This window comes from Mustelus asterias, chromosome 12 (genome assembly GCF_964213995.1).
Source record: "Mustelus asterias chromosome 12, sMusAst1.hap1.1, whole genome shotgun sequence".
In the NCBI taxonomy this organism is placed as follows: Eukaryota; Metazoa; Chordata; class Chondrichthyes; order Carcharhiniformes; family Triakidae; genus Mustelus; species Mustelus asterias.
This window is the reverse complement of record NC_135812.1, coordinates 80726300-80744113: the sequence shown is the minus strand read 5'-3', so window position 1 is coordinate 80744113 and position 17814 is coordinate 80726300. Positions and strand designations below refer to the sequence as shown.

Sequence of the window (17814 nt, the reverse complement as noted above, 5' to 3'; positions counted from 1 at the left end):
TATTACCATGGTTTAATGGTCAACTTTATTACCAAAGAACAGTGCCCTAAACTTTTGATTGACACCCATTTTTGAAGCTTCTTACCTTTTGCAAAGCACCCTTGCCCAACAGAACAGAAAACAGTTTTAAGCCATCATGTACTGATCCCAGAAAAAGCAGGGACATTGAAATACATGAGTGTCACATTCAAACAAATAAGACCCTGGTTGGGCGAACAATTGATAGAGATATTAACTACTTCCTCTTTCACCATGAATCCAGCAGTTTTTTCTTCCGAAGTAATAATGCCAAGTACTCATTCAGTAGCTCAGCCATTCCCTTCACCTCCATGTGTAGATTCTTTTGTTGGTGTCTAATCTGCCTCACCCCTCCTATCTTTTTGCTATTTACATGCCTGCCAAAGCTTTTTGGATTTCCCTTTATGCTAGCTGTCCTTTTTAATTACTATCTCCTTGCCTTTCTGATTTCCTTTCTCACTTCCTCTCTGAAATTGCGCTATTCAGTCTGGTTCTCTCTTGTATTACCAATCTCTTTGCATGCATCCTTTTCCTGCTGTATCTTACTCTCTGTCTTTAGACATCTCGAGAGCTCTGGCTTTCTTTATCCTACATTTCCACATTGAGAGCATACCAAGTCATCTTGCTTTAAAGAGTGCCCATTGCTTTGTTACAGTTTTGTTTGTCAATCTTTCATTTCAATTTACCCAGACAGGTCCGTTCTCAACCCACTGAAATTGGCCCTTTTCCAATTAAGCATTTTTACTCTAGATTGCTCCTTTTCCATAGCTAATCTAAGTTTCATGATGTCACTGCTCCTTAAATGCAGGAATTGACTTGGAAAGATTCAAACAGCATGTGGCAAGGATGGACTGAATTGGGAAGTGACAAGATATTCAAGATCTTTGGAGTGAAAAGGAAGTTTTGAAAGATGAGGTGGTAGTTGCAAAGGCAGAGGAAAATGAGGATGGCTTTCCTGAGGAGGGGTGTCAGCATAGATTTAAAAATGAGAACACAGTACCTTAAGCCATGGAACCATTTATGATAACTAGCATGGAGCAAGGAATCTAGTTTGATAGTGCTTATTGGAAATGGATATGGAAAGGACACAAAGAAATATAGTATGGAACTGCAAGAATATGTGGGATCCTACTGCATCAGGAATTCTTGCGGTGATATTGCTATTGTTGCACAGAATGGATAACAATGCCACTGTGTTGAGCTTTATGTATCAGTTGGAAAGTGTTGCCTTCCCTCAAGTTTCTTTATGGGACAAAAATTTCGTTTTTATGTCAGAACTTTTTGTTAGACTAAAAGTTACGAAATGAAACAAATACGAGTTTGTATGGTACAGTATGACAGGGTTTGTCAAATCCTTCCAGCCACATATACAGTGGTTCATTGCTGCAGCTCACTACCACCTGCTCAAGAACAATTAAGTGTGGGCAACAAATGCTGGCTTTGCTAGCAGTACCCAGATCCCATGAAGGAATAAAAAACCTTTACAAATGTCTTCCTTTGACTTCCAAAGAGTACTGATGGAACCCCCAAGAAACATTCTTTTTATACTGAAGAATTACGCTGCTGCCTCACTGCGCCAGGGACCTAGGTTCGATTTCTGGCAGTGCGGAATCTGCACGTCCTCCCCGTGTCTGTGTGGGTTTCCTCTGGGTGCTCTAGTTTCCTCTCAGTCCAAAAGATGTGCTGGTTAAATGCATTGGCCATGCCAAATTCTCCCTCAGTGTACCTGAACAGGCGCCGAAGTGTGGGAACTACAGGATTTTCACAGTAATTTCATTGCAATGTAAGCCTATTTGTGACACTAATAAATAAACTTTTAATTATGAAGGGAATGGAAAAGATAGAAGCAGGGAGGTTGTTTCCACTGGTGGGTGAAAGCAGAACTCGGGGCATAGCCTCAAAATAAGGGGGAGCAGATTTAGGACTGAGTTGAGGAGGAACTTCTGCATCCAAACAGTTGTGAATCTGTGGAATTCCCTGCCCAGCGAAGCAATGGAGTCTATCGCTTTGAATGCTTTTAAGGCAAAGATAGATAGATTTTTGAACAGGAAAGGAATTAAGGATTAACATTCTGGAACTCCTTTCCTAACAGCCCCACTCGTGTAGCTGCACTAGATGGAATACTGTGGTTCATTGCGGCAGCTCACTACCACCTGCGCAAGAACAATTAAGAGTGGGCAACAAATGCTGGCTTTGCCAGCAGTACCCAGATCCCATGAAGGAATAGAAAACCCTTACAAATGTCTTCCTTTGTGCTAGGTATGACTAGAGCCAAAGAGTTCTACGATCGCCATTGACTTGAATTTTATTAGGAGCCCTTGATGACACACTTGTTTGCTGCTTTATCTCAAATTCTTGTCAACGATATCTTGATATACAGGTAAGCTTTTGAAAGTGTATGAAAGAAAAAAGAAACTTGCATTGATGCAACATCTTTCACATTCTCAGGACTTCCGAGACAAAGTACTGATGTGTCCCAGTCTCTTCCAAACAAAATGTGAACCTAAAACCTTCTGAGGTTGCATTGCTATCACAGAACCAAAATGCATCAGATAATAAAGCAGCCCATGCCCACATTAAAAAAACAACACCTTAACCAGTCCAAGTTTGGATGCTGTCTGGTGATAAGTAACATTCTTGCCACGCAAGTGTCAAGCAAAGACCGAATCCATCAAGAATCTAACTCCATCCCCTGAACATTCAAAAGTATTATAATTTTCAAAGATATTATTAAATCACAATGCCATTTCAGATGCTGCAATCTGTCACGTAAAACACACAAAAATAAATAGGTGCACAAATCTTTGATAGCTTTGGACCTCAAGCCATTTGGACCAATAAAGAGAACAAAGACAAGTACAGCACAGGAACAGGCCCTTCAGCCGTCCAAGCCTACGTCAATCCTGATGCCCTAACTAAACTAAAAAAAACCTTCGGGCCTGCACACCCAGATCCCTCTGTATGTTAATGCTCCTAAGGATTCTGTCATTTACAGCATAATTCACACCTAAATTTGATCCTCCAAAATGAGGAGCTTGGACCGATCCTGGGAGTAAATAATCACTGGAAGGACAGCAGTAGTAGTGAGTTGTCAATATACTGGCATTAAAGAGAAAACTGATCACTATCCTGTAACTTCTGCTGAAAGTGCACTGAGGCAACCTGATGATAGGACTACGCTTCACTGATGGTCATGTGACCTATCATCATTTACTGTCAAAGCTATAGGGTTGAATATCCAAAGAATCAGTCTAACTGCAACACTGGCCTAGCAACATTTCTGGAGACAAAGTGAAGGGTGGAAGAAAGTGCAGAAAATTTAAGTGAAAAAAGGTGCAGACATCAAAAATATGCTCCTGTGATAAAGGTAAAGTTAAACTCATTGTGATTCACAAAAAACAGTTGGGGGGGGAGGGGGGGGGGGGGGGGGGAGAAATCACATATTACAGAACTGCAGACTTTTGCTTGGTCATTTTGTGCCCCCTTAAAAGAACAGATGGTTAATTAACCAAGCCAATAATCTGCTTTAGTCTCATGATGCAATTCGTGTCATGCAGTTCACTCATCATAACTGGACACATGAAGCTAGATTCTTGAGTTACTTATTTCAATTTCCCTTGCATCAGCTTCTACTCCAAGCACCAGCTGTTCATCAAAGCACCAGTGAAAATTACCCTCAACATCACTGCACAATGCATTGAAAGGATAAGCACCTTCTAATGGAACATAAAAGAGCCACGAAAGCAGTCATTTCACAAGTTTTCAAAGGTTTTAATAAAATACAGTGACGAATATGGGAATCAGCATACAAGAAATTAAAATTTATTTACTAGATTTAATAGTTTAAATCCACCTTTGCAGCAGATGGATTTTTTTGTGCTGTAAACATTGGTGGTTTTGGACAGAGCTATAAGGAGAGTAGGTTAGTGAGATTAGTTCTGGATTGCTCCAACACAAATTTGGCACAGGCACATGGGCCAAATGGCTTCCTTTAATTCTAACCAGAAGGTGGAATATTTCAAAACACATACAGTTCAAGGCATGGCAGAAAGTTGCAAATATAAAAAGAACATAGCACACTTTCAAAAGGGTCAACAGATATGATGGTTGCATCCCAAAGAAAGAGCCAGCAATTGAATGATATTTCTCATTAATTAGAAGAGTAGAATCCATAGATTTCCATAGAATCCCTATAGTGCAAAGGAGGCCATTCGGCCCATCGAGTCTACACTGACTCTCCGAAAGGGCATCTTACCCAGGCCCACCTCCCCACCCTATCCCCATAAACCTGCACATTTACTGTCGCTTATCCACCGAACCTATATTGAGGTAACACTAAATTTCAAATACTTACGTTCTTGATGAAAGGGAAGATTATTTTTTAGCAAGTTCCAAAAATTAGAAAGTTCCAAAAATGTAAAAAATTCCTCAAAAATAATTTGCATTTATATAGTGTCTTTCATGATCATAGGACCTCTCTTGACTGCAAAATACTTTTGAAGCATAATCACTTAGCTAACGTGGGGAAAGGCAACTAATTTGTGCGGAGCAAGGTCCCACAAACAGCAATGAGATAACTACCAGTTATAACTGGAGAGCTTTTTTGTCCAACTGTTTTAAGAGCAGCAGATTTTCGTTTAAATTTGAGTAATATTTGAATCTTTTTTCCTTTTTTGAGCAATGTTGTTTATTTGCTTTTGACTTTGCACTGATTGCCTTCAGGTCTCATTAATTATCTTCCAAGTTTAGTGACTGCAGTTACCACAACGTGGCTTGGAATAAAGGATGCAAACAGCAACCAAGAACAACAGATCTCATAGCACATTTTGTGGATCTAAATTTATCTTCCACTGAAACTGTGCCTTTAAAGCGATGTGTGTGGAATAGAAACCAAATAATTATCAACAATACATGCTTTGAATATTCATATTTGTATTTTGCCAAAAAGAGAGACATGTTGCCAAAGCTTTTCATCTTGAACTCATCAAAACAAATGTAGGAATTTCAATTTCAAACTATCACAATTTATACTACAGGACAAGAGGGTAATGACTGGTTGGCAAGTCGGCTCTGATGGTTGAAGCAGTGCCATTGAGACAGTAACGGAAACCGTAGGCTTCCAAGCTCTCAGCTAACTCAAAAGAAGGCACAAGGCTTAAACATATTCCTTTTATTTGCAGTGACTGAATATATACGTTGTTTCAAGCATGGGTAAATGAGCCATGTTACACGTTCAATTGATTTCTTAAATTGGTTGTTAGTATAACTATGAGCACACTCAGCATGGTTCAGCAAGTACTGCCCAACACAGAAGCACATCTAACAGTAGATACTTCATTCTGGATTTTGCAAGTGCACGCTGACTGAATACAGTGTGTACTTGGCTTAGTGCAAACAACCAAAGAAACATGCTGTTTGTTGGGAGGATGAAGATACATGGAGAAATTTGGTGGATTTTCGTAGATGCAATGTAGGTTGCGCGAACAATGGAAATTGACACCATGGTTGCATGACAGAGAAATAAATGATGAAAGACAATTTACAATCGCACTCTATAACTGACTTTTTTGGAACATTCTCTAAGTTTTATTTTTGAATGGTCAGAAATTAGTTGATCGAAGAAAAGACAATAACCTTGAGGGAAGAGATTTTGTTGCAACAAAAACAAACCCTGTTAGAAGTCACCACAAGGAGTAAAATGGGATAATACTTTTTTCTAAAGCAACCTAATCAACTTGTCCTGTCACCTTTCAAATATTACATACACCCACTAGTCTTTCTGTTCATGTACTCTTTAAAATTGCTGTTCCTCAGACCCCAAATACTAAAACGTGCACCTGCTAAAGACATTGGTAACAAAATACAGCTGAATAATAGTAATTACCATAGGACCATACAATCCCTACTGTGCAAAAGGAGGCCACTTGGCCCATCGAGTCTACACCGACTCTCTGAAAGAACATCTTACCCAGGCTCTCCCCTATTCTTGCAACCCCACGCATTTTCCATAGCTGCACCACTTAGCTTACACATCTTTAGATTGTGCGAAGAAACCAGAGCATCCAGAGGAAACCCATGCAGACACGGGGAGAACACACAAACTCCACACAGTCACCCAAGACTGGAATCAAACCCAGGTCCCTGGCGCTCTGAGGCAGCAGTGCAAACGCTTCCTCGAGTCCAACAAACTTGAGGCTTTTCTTGATCCTATTACAGTCACAGCAAACTAAATTTGTATGATCTACAGAAAGGTAACCATTTTGATAAGAGGAGCAAGAGTAGGCCATTTGGTGCATTAAGCCTGCTCCAGCATTCAGTAAGATCATAGCTGATCTGGTTGTGGTCTCAATTCCACTTTCCTGCCTGTCCCTCATAACCCTCGATTCCCTTGTCAATCAAATGTCTGCATAACTCAGCCTTGAATATTCAATAGCCTCCTTGAAAGAGAATTCCAAGCACAGATGACCCTCAAGAGAAATTCCTCCTCACCACCATCTTAAATGGGAGACCCCTTATTTTTAAACAGTGCCCCTAGTTACTCTCAGCATCTACCATGTAAATGTTTCAATGAGGTCATCTCTGATTCTCCTGAACACCAATGAGATTAGACCCAACCTGTTCAACCTTTCCTCATAAGACAACACTTCAATTCAGGAATCAGTCTCGCAAACGTTCTCTGACAGGTTCCAATGCAGGTTTATGTCACTGTAAGGAGACCAGAACTGTACACAATATTTCAGGCAGGCTCACCAACTCCCTGTCTTGTAGCAAGACTTCCTCACTTTTATACTCCATCCCTCTTGCAATAAAGGCCAACATTCAATTTGCCTCCCTAATTACTCGTGTCTGCATGCTAACTTATGGAGATGTGTGCACAAGGACATCAGGATACCCAGATGCCTCCATATTACAACATGCTGCAGTCTTTGTATTTAAATAATATCCTGTTTTTCTATTCTCCCTGTCAAAGTGGACACGTGCTACGCTACTGGAAACCATGGAAATTAAAAACCTTATACTTGACAACATTTTAGACTGTTTCAATGTTGCACCTACTCATTTGAAGGCCCTTTTTCCTGTACCTTTTTCAAATGTCAGAAGAAAATCACTCAGGTCCGATCTTCCTCAAAGGTTAAGGTAAGGAAGATACTGGAGAAAGAATGCTCAATTTACAGATCACTCAAAGATTCAAGTTTGCATTTGAAAGCTGATCTTATTACATTGAAACAGATTAACCTCTATAAAGGTGTGCAGACTGTCGATTCACTGTGAATGTCAAGTATTTCAATTCATTACAGCCAGTAAACTTAATACAAGACCATAAGACATAGGAGCAGAATTAAGCCACTCGGCCCATCGAGTTTACTCCGCCATTCAATCATGGCTGATCTTTTTCTCATCCCCATTCTCCTGCCTTTTCTCCATCATCCCATATCCTCTTATTAATCAAGAACCTATCTCTAGCTTAAAGACACTCAATGACCTGACCTCCACAACCTTCTGCGGCAAAGAGTTCCACAGATTCACCACTCGCTGGCTGAAGAAATTCCTCGGCATCCCAGTTTTAAAGGATAGTTCCTTTAGCCTGAGGTTGTGCCCTCTGGTTCTAGTTTTTCCTACTAGAGGAAAAATCCTCTCCACGTCCACTCTATCCAGGCTTCGCAGTATCCTGTAACTTTCAATAAGATCCTCCCTCATCCTTCTAAACTCCAATGAGTACAGACCCAGAGTTCTCAACCGTTCCTCATACGACAAACTCTTCATTCCAGGGATCATTCTTGTGAACCTCCTCTGGACCCTTTCTAAGGCCAGCACATCCTTCCTTAGATACGGGGCCCAAAACTGCTCAGAATACTCCAAATGGGGTCTGACCAGAGCCTTATACAGCCTCAGAAGAACATTCCTGCTCTTGTTGAGAGGGCTAGAATACATGAATGCTAACATTGCATTTGCCTTCCTAACTGCCGACTGAACCTGCACGTTAACCTTAAGAGAATCTTGAACAAGGACTTTCAAGTTCCTTTGTGTTTGATTTCTTAAGCATTTCCCCATTTAGAAAATGGTTTATGCCTCCATTCCTTCTTCCAAAGCGCATAACCTCACACTTTTCCACATTGTATTCCATCTGCCACTTCTTTGCCACTCTCCTAGCCTGTCCAAGTCCTTCTGCAGCCCCCTGCTTTCTCAATACTACCTGTCCCTCTACTTACCTTTGTATCATCTGCAAACTTAGCAACAGTGTCTTCAGTTCCTTCCTCCAAATCGTTAATGTATATTGTGAAAAGTTGTGGTCCCAGCACTGACCCGAGGCACACCACTAATCATCGGCTGCCATCCTGAAAAAGACCCCTTTATCCCCACTCTGTCTTCTGCCAGTCAGCCAATCCTCTATCCATGCCAGGATCTTACCCTTAACACCATGGGCACTTAACTTATTTAACAATCTCCTTGTCAAAGGCCTTTTGGAAATCTAAATAAATCAATATACCATCCAACTAATGTAACTGAACAATTTTGTGCAACCTGACAAGACTCTTTTAAAATTTCCAATCTGATTTCGTTTTTCCTCTGGAGAGGAAAAGAGATGGAAACATAAGGGATCACTGTTTTTTTAATCTCATGCATTTAACCAGTATTCAAGATGTTCTGCACACAACACATCCAGAATTCAATAATAAACCTTGAATTATATGTTTAAACAACGTGAGCAAATACTATCCACCAGATCAACACATAAAAGGTTGCCCCTTACTAGTAGCTAGAGTATTGTTGAAAAAAAAAAGGGACAGGCTGGCGAAGCTCTTCATCTTGTACTCATCAGTACAGACAGAAGGATGCCAAATTTTCAATACAACAATTTATATTGCACAAGAAAAGGGGTGCCGATTGTTTGGCAAATTGGTTCTGATTGGTCAACATTCTGCCAAGACAAATGCACGAAGGAGCTAGCCTCCCCAGGTTTGTTTATTCAAAAAAAATGTACAATCTACAGAGGACAAGTTTCTCCCTATGAATATCAGGCAGTATAAATTGTTCTCCCAATTGGAATATTGAATTATTTAGTCTGTCCTGAGGAGTGCAAGGTGAAAAGCTTTGACAGCATGTCACACTTTTCAGCAGTACTTTAAAAAAAATCAACTTTAATTTAACTCGTGTGTTTTAATTGTTCTCTCATTTGCACAGTTCGACAAGCACTCTTACCAGTCTGTCCTTTGTTAGGATGTTGGAGTTGCTGTTGTCCACCTGATGCCTGCTGAATGCTGTGCTGAGAAGAGTTTGCTGCCACTTGCCCTGTACCTTGTGCTAAACTATTGCTGATGGCAGTCCCAGGTGGCAGTGGCTGACCCCTTTTCAATAGCTGCTTCTGTTCTTGATGCCGGAAGCGTGGTGGCACTTCGCGAGGTGGGTAACGGGACAAGGCCTGTTGCTGACAATTGGTAGAAGCTCGCTTGCCATTGCTTCCACTGCTGTTAGTTATAGTGGTAGTGGAAGTGCTGTTGCAGGAATTGGCAGGCTGTGGCTGGCTTTGATTGGTCTTGGTAGGTTCTGGCACTGTCAAAAGATAAAATTAAAATCACATATTTAAGAGCAATGTACAAAATAATTTGAAATATTCACATCTTTGGTGTTTTATTTTCTAGAATTTCAAATTAATGACTTGCCTTAGCTTATAACTGTAGTTTGCACATGCTAGAAATATCTTAGGGCATATTACTATATTTAACATACCATGGTTAATATACCTACAGCAAATCCATCAGATTTTAATCAATTAAAAAATAGACGAAGCAGAATTCTGGATTTTCCGAAGATTAATATGAGACATTGGAGAACTCGGGAACACAGATGAATTTGGGTGTCCAGTATATGTATATTAGTATGCAGGTACAACAAGTGATTAGGAAGGTGAATGGAATGTTGATGTTTATTGCAAGAAGAATGGAATATAAAAGTAGGGAAGTTTTATTGCAGCTGTACAGGGCCTTGAGACCACTTCTGGAGTACCGTGTACAGTTTTGATATCCTTTATTTGAATAACTGCGTTAGAAGCGATTCAGAGAAGGTTCACTTGGCTCATTCCTGGGATGAAGGGCTTATCTGATGATAAAAGGTTGAACAGGTTGGACCTATACCCAAATGATGTTAAGAAGAATACAAGGCGATTTTATGGGAACGTATAAAATCCTCACTTGATGGGGCGGATACAGGAAGGATGTTTCCTCTTGTGGGGGAAGACTATAACTTGTTATAGTTAACAAGATAGTTAAAGAACAAGGCGGCTGCCTAAAGTATGAACATTGAGCATTATTGGCACCTGCCAATTTAATGTTACATTGTGTTAACAGAAAGCATGTAACAAGAGGCCATACAGCCAGTCCCTCAGCACTATTCCTTGTGATCAGAAGGCCTCTAATACAATGACAAATGGGATGATAGTGCAAAGTAACAGAAGGGTGATAATGGGAGAAGTTTTGTTTATGTATTTGTCCCATTTTGCCTTCTACTATTATTCCTACTGCTTTTTAAATTATTCCCGCCTTCAATATCACAGACCTTCTCCCCACCCATTCCACCCCCGCCACGCCCTCTGTATTCATTTATAATCTGTTCCATTGGTAACATACTTCAGTTCTATTGAAAGGTCACAATCATGAAATCTCTCTCCCCAGGTGCTGCCAGATTTACTCAGTATTTCCAGCATTTCCTGCTTTTATTATTAACAACATGGTTGCTTAGCCCCCTGCTGCTCTTGGGTAGATTTGAATAAAGATATGTGGCAGGCATGCCCCAGTCAGATTTGTTTGAAGACATATGTAGTATCTGTCATGGGAGACTGGTAACAAAAATTCAGCATGATAAAAGGGAAAATACAGCAGCATGGCAGAAAGTTGGTTGATAGGTAGGAAGCAGGAATTAGGAGTTAATGAATATTATTCGGATAGAAGGAGGAACACAGCCAAAGTACTTCAGGTGGATTAATTTTTGTGCCAAATAGAGTGATAACATGAGCCAGAATCTAGGGAACAAAATAAAGATCTGCTTTTGCCACAAAAGTTTGCAGTAAGACTTATTATGAAGACTTCAGGAAAATACAACAATGGCTTGTGGCAAAGAATTCCACATTCCAACCACCTCCATGGTAACATGTATTTTTAGAAATTTCCCTTTAATTTTTTTGTGATGTGAAATCCAGCCCTTATTACCATCTTACTCATTAAACAATTAACTATTACCTTATCTGAACCCTTCATAATCTTCAAGTCGGCCAAAATGAACAAATGAAACAAGCTGTAATATTTCCAGTCTCTTCAAAACTAATCCTGCATCCTTGAAAAATCCATTGTTGCACCTGTTCCATTGTACAAGGGTATCTGACATAGAAAGGGTTAATGTGGGAATGGAAACAGTACCACCAACAGTGTGCTGTAAAGAAATACATGATCGGAGACTAGAATCAGTGTGGACTGGGCAGAGAAGCAAGCATGGAATTGGCTCATAGTTTGAGCTATATCCTGCCTGTATATAGTCATAGAGGTTTACAGCCTGGAAACAGGTCCTTCGGCCCAACTTGTCCTTGCTGTCCTTTTTTTTTTATAAAACCACCTAAGCTAGTCCCAATTGCCTGCATTTGGCTCATATCCCTCTATACCCATCTTACCCATGTAACTGTCTAAACGTTTTTTAAAAGACAAAATTATACCCGCCTCTACTACTAACTCTGGCAGCTTGTTCCAGACACTCACCACCCTTGGAGAAAATTGCCCCTCTGGATCCTTTTGTATCTCTCCCCTCCCACCTTAAACCTATGCCCTCTAGTTTTAGACTCCCCTACCTTTGGGAAAAGATATTGACTATCTAGCTGATCTGTGCCACTCATTATTTTATAGACCTCTATAAGATCACCCCTCAGCTTCCAACACTCCAGGAGAAAAATGTCCCAGTCTATCCAGCCTCTCCTTATAACCCAAACCATCAAGTCGTGGTAGCATCCTAGTAAATCTTTTCCACACTCTTTCCAGTTTAATAATATCCTTTCTATAATACGGTGACCAGAACTGTACACAGTATTCCAAGTGTGGCCTTACCAAAGTCTTGTACAACTTCGACAAGACGTCCCAACTCCTACATTCAATGTTCTGACCAATGAAACCAAGCATACATGTGTGTACATAATTACATCAATAAACATTTAATGTACAACCATACAAGACTCAGAACCTCCGAGGCCAACTGAATAGGCAAAATGCACAATAACGTGGCAGCCCTGGGAAAAACTAAAAACCTCAGGAGAAGCTGGAGCAGAAATTCAAAAGCTGGAAAATTAAAGGAGCAGCATTCTGAGCTGACTGAAAGCACCTGTGTGAAGACACAGAGGAAAATCACCTGAAAGAAGCTCTATTGCAGAATTGGACGTAGAAAGGCAGAAGAAAAAACTCCACTGTGCAACTGAGGACTCCACAAGATCTCGTGGAGGTTTGTTGTGAATGCTGACAAGAGTGCAGAGTCAAAAGGACCTCAGCAGGGGAGAGATAAATATTCAGCTCTAAGCCAGGGCTAGTTTAAAAAGCTTCAGGGCTGTAAAAGAATCAGAGCAGTCGGTTTCCGAAAGCACCACAGCCAGCCCAGGTTCAGAATTGGTGCCACACCACATGGCACCAGAGCTTGTTGTAAGTGGGGGGGGAATAGAAACCTTAAGTCAAATCCAGGAATCAATTGTAAAACATCCAACAATCTTCCAAGATTGCAGGCAAGGTCCCGAATAGTTGATTGAATAAATTGCTGCACAAAAGACAACAAGTTCGGGACTGCCATCGCAGCCAACCAAAATGCGACAAGCATGGGAAAAAACTGTTGCTGCACACCCATCTTGAAAACCTGCACAGCACCTAGAGCTGTATACCCTTGAACTTTAAAGCAACCATGGACAACAAATCAACATCAGCCGAAACACAAGTGGGAACTTTAACGGAAACGATTCTCAAGATAGATGATAGCTTCAGGATTAAATAAAAAGACCGAAGTTGATCACTTGAATAGACCACTTTATTCAGTAGGTCCGATAGCTGATATCAGGAGGTGAGGAATAAACAAATCCTCCGATTCTAAAATTGTTTGATACATATTTTAGTCCAAGGAGGAACAAAATTTTAAAGGGCAAAATTCAACTAGTGTGTTCAACAGCGTGGGGAACCAGTTGACTTTTATAAACAAATTATACAGATTGGCTGAAGGCTATGTGATGTCAGGGTCCCTTTAAGAAAGTTTTTTTTAAAAAAAACATGATTTCTGCAGCTCACAGCTTCGGTGATGTCATTATAGTTGCCGACTTGACTGGAATTGCCCTTTTATTGCTTAAGTGGTAAATGGGGTTGTTTGTGTTTACTCTGGGATGAGATTTACGATCCTGCATTGTTAGGAGAAAAGGTCATGTTTTTGGACAGTTTTTTTCCCCCCAGTGAGTTTAAGGTTTCAGTTTTGAGTGTTCGAGGGCTGCAGTTTACTTTTTAGTTTTAGCAGGGGCATCAAACAAGAAAGAATCTGAAGTCTACCTCTGTCTCCCTGTTCTACTTGGAAATTCTGCTGGTTATCTCAAGGTAGTGTTTTGCCTTCCGGAAGGAAAGTGCAGCCTTTGAAAAGACTCAATTCCAGTCAAGTGAGATTTTAATCTATGCTGTATTAAGCCATGAATAGGGTTTGTCTATGAAAGGTTTTGGTTTGTTGGAACAGCTCTAATGTTTAATTAAGGGTAAATACATTATTGCACTTGGTTTCTTTTTTTTGTTTGTAATTGATAAGAGGTATTGCTAATTTTCTATACATGTTAACTATATTCTTAAATTAGCTTCGATATAAGCTTCCTAGTGGGTTGTTGAATCATACTTGAAGTGAAACATATCATGATCATCCTAGTCAAATTCAACGTTAAAAAAAACGCATGGTTTAGGCGGTTTCCATTAAGCACTTTGGAGCTTCTGCCCTGACTCATAATAGCTATGAATAAAATTATCTTAAGTCAGAACTCATAAGGGACAGAATTGATATCAGAGTAGCTAATGATACCCTTTCAAACATGCTACAGGCCAAGGTGGAGTTGATGCTAGAAAAGGCCATCCAGTCAGGCAGTCTGAAATCCACCAACAGCACTGATCTATTTTAGAGGACAAAATCAAGCCATGCACAGAGCAATCCCAACTGTCCAGCTAGTAGAGCAGCAAAGGGGCAGAGAGACTCCAGGGCAGGGAAGGAAACACCCACACCAACCACAAGGGGGTGGGTGACCATGTTAGCACTGTGGAACCAAACAACATCATGTGCAAGAACAATGCCCAGCAATATGATGCAATGTTTCAACTGCAAACACTTGAAACAAGTCATAAAGCTATGCAAAGCTAAGACACCCAGCCAGACAGAGGACCCCAAGACAACTATGAAATTGGGGTACCATACCAGGAAGAGATCCAACTGTACTTCTTGGGTGAGGTCAAAGATCCTGGATTCTCTTTTTGGAATTTGATTTGTCACATGTATTAGTATACAGTGGAAAGTATTGTTTCTTGCGCGGTATACAGAAAGAGCATACTGTTCATAGAGTAAAAGGTGAGAAGGAAAGGAGAGAGTACAGAATGTAGTGTTATAGTCATAGCTACGGTGTAGAGAAAGATCAACTCAATATAAGGTAGGTCCATTCAAAAGTCTGATAGCAGCAGGGAAGAAGCTGGTGAGTCGGTTGGTTTATGATCTCAGATTTTTTTATCTTTTTCCCGAAGGAAGGAAAAGTGGAAGAGAATATGTCCGGGGTGCATGGACATCAGTAAATGGTCACCTCACCAACTTCAGATTGAGAAAGCGGAGCCATGTAATGGTCCTCAGATGAAAGATCTCTGGCCACAAACAAGACACACCACCCTACGGGTCTGGGGGAATCCAAATTGCAGCCATAGGTTTGACCTTAGAACCACTAAGGTGTGGCAAAAGATATGCAACATAATGTACGTCATTCAAAATCAATCTTTTTCTCTTGAACAGAGATGTTCGTGTTGCCCTTACCCATCTTAAAACCGCAACATCTGTTGCCAAAAATACAGAACTGCAAGTTGCCGAGAAGCCCAGAAAAAATTCTCAACTGGACTTCAGCATGAAACTGTCTTCAGTCTTCACAGAGCCAATTTGTCCAATTTCTTTCCAGGCAGCAGAAGCTCTTCCTTGGTCAGACTGGCCAAACCTTTCGATATTTATCATGGTATCTCAAGTGAAGACACAGGAAAATGACCAGGAACAGAAGAATGAGCCCCAAACCCAGGCTCCATTGGTTGCTGTCACACTACCTGTACAGCACAGACACTCCAACCTCCAGCCAACGTGCAAAGCTGCAAGACAATGCTGGAGCAAGGAATTAGTGACTATCAACTTGTCAGAGCACACCTCAATGAGGCATGGAGACACATGGAAGAACATAGTCAGGACAAAAGCCAAACTGTAAAGTGAACCCACTGATGAGGTATATCCAAACAATAGGGAAACATATCTTCAGCTCACATAAAAAGCAGGGCAGGCCACACAGACTACAACTCAAACTCAGAATCAACTAGATTGCCCAAATCAATGGAGCCGACCATTCTTCCAAACGTGACCAAAACAAGATCTGGAGAAATTGTGAAACCTCCGGACCATTTATTTTATAAATTCAGAGACTGGAGGAGAAGAGAAGGGGTAAGCACGATTGTAATGTAAATACGTGGGTAAAGACTTGGTGGCAGGGGGGAGGGGTAACGTAGCATTGAAACATAGAAAATAGGAGCAGGAGGAAGCCATTCGGCCCTTTGAGCCTGCTCCACAATTCATTATGATCATGACTGATCATCCCAAACTCAATAGCCTGATCCCCCCCCCCCCCCCCCCCCCCGCCACCACCCTTTATATTGTTTGACCCCCTTCTTCCCAAGAGCCGTATTTAACTCCTTGAAAACATAAAATGTTTTGGCCTAAACTGCTTTCTGTGATAGCCAATTACACAACCTCACCACTCTGAGTGAAGGGTAACTGGCTGAAAAAAGGTTACTGCAAATCCAGGAAACAGAGCATCCCAGTGTAATGTAAAGAGACAGATAACCAGAGTCTAGAATCGCTTGCGAACTGGACAGAGACCTGTTAAAAGCAAGCATGCAGTTAGCTCATAGCTTGGGCTATACCCTGTGTATAGTACATAGTTGTGTTACCAATAAACACGTAGGGTGGAATTTTCCTGTCCTGCCCGCCAAGGGAATCGTAGCGGCTGAGACAGAAGGTTTGATGGACCTTGCAAACGTCCATTGACCTCGGACAGGAATTTCCGGCCTTGGGGCGAGCGTGGCCGGAAATTCCCACCCTTAATGTTTAACCAATCAAGACTCAGAACCTCAGACCAACTGAACAGGCACCCAACATACAACAGCTGGTATGCCCAAAATAGAACGCAACATTCCAACTGTGGCATAGGTTCCTGTACAATAATAGCCAGTACTGAAAAGAAATTCCTTACTACGACTGAAGACGAATACCCAGAGAACACGAGAATTAAGACAGGCAAAAGAAGCAAGAAACTGTTTTACAAAGACATAGGAAAGATGGTGAGAACAACTAAGAGAGACAATCAACCAACAAATATCAGTTAAGAAAGAAACAAGCATCACAATCAGAATTGGTAAATATAATACACAAGCATTTATGAAACGAAGAGTTCATCTTGAACTGCTATTTAAGGTTCAGTATTAATTGGAAATCATAAAAACACAAGATCAAGAATATAACTAATTTAACTTTAAACAGGCTAAATTTAGTAAAACGTGGAATAGAAATTTGCAGTGCTTGTTCAACCATAATTCAATCTGGAAAAAGTGGAATCCGTTTAAAGGATTAATACTTAAAATGCAAGATAAAATACAGACTTAGAAACAAATAAACTCAGATGACTAAATTATGATCAATAATGGATTTATAATCAAATATAAAAAGGATATGAAAAGAGAGAAAAACAAACAATAAAAATCTTGGGGGGGGGGGGGGGGACACCGAGGGGGAAAGGGGATGGGAGTGAGAGAGAGAGGGGGGGGCCAGAGAGCGAGCGAGCATGGGGGTGGGCCAGAGAGAGAGCGAGCGAGCAAGGGGATGGGGTGGGCCAGAGAGCGAGCAAGCGAGCGACGGGGGGTGGGGGGAGACAAAGAGCGAGTGAGGGGATGGGGGGGGAGGCCAGAGAGCGAGCGAGCGAGGGGGTTTCGGGGTGGGGGGCGGGGCAGAGAGCGAACGAGGGAGTGGGTGGGGAGGGGGGGCCAGAGAGCGAGCGAGCGAGGGAATGGGGGGGTGGGGTGGGGGTGGAGGAGAGAGAGAACAGAGAGCGAGCGAGCGGGGGGCAGAGAGAGTGCGAGCGAGGGGATGCGTGGGGGGGTGGAGGAGAGAGAGAACAGAGAGAGAGCGAGGGGGGGTGGGCAGAGAGCGAGCGAGCGAGGGGGTGGTGGGCAGAGAGCGAGCGAGGGGGGGGTGGGCAGAGAGCGAGCGAGCGAGGGGGGGGTGGGCAGAGAGCGAGCGAGCGAGGGGGGGTGGGCAGAGAGCGAGCGAGCGAGGGGGGGGCAGAGAGCGAGCGGCGGGGGGGGGTGGGCAGAGGAGCGAGCGAGCGAGGGGGGTGGGCAGAGAGCGAGCGAGCGAGGGGGGGGGTGGGCAGAGAGCGAGCGAGCGAGGGGGGGGTGGGCAGAGAGCGAGCGAGCGAGGGGGGGGTGGGGCAGAGAGCGAGCGAAGCCGAGGGGGGGGGGTGGGGCAGAGAGC

At 42.0% G+C, this 17814-nt stretch overlaps 1 protein-coding gene across 9 annotated transcripts in view; it reads right to left on the bottom strand.

Annotated features, from left to right (window-relative positions):
- Nucleotides 1-17814, bottom strand: part of tnrc6c1 (trinucleotide repeat containing adaptor 6C1) — a 175764-nt gene that overhangs the window by 83906 nt on the left and 74044 nt on the right. For all 9 annotated transcript variants that reach the window (XM_078225501.1, XM_078225506.1, XM_078225503.1 and 6 more), the window contains exon 5: nucleotides 9220-9570. In XM_078225501.1, the coding sequence (XP_078081627.1) occupies nucleotides 9220-9570 (351 nt within the window). The remainder of the gene's footprint in view (nucleotides 1-9219; nucleotides 9571-17814) is intronic.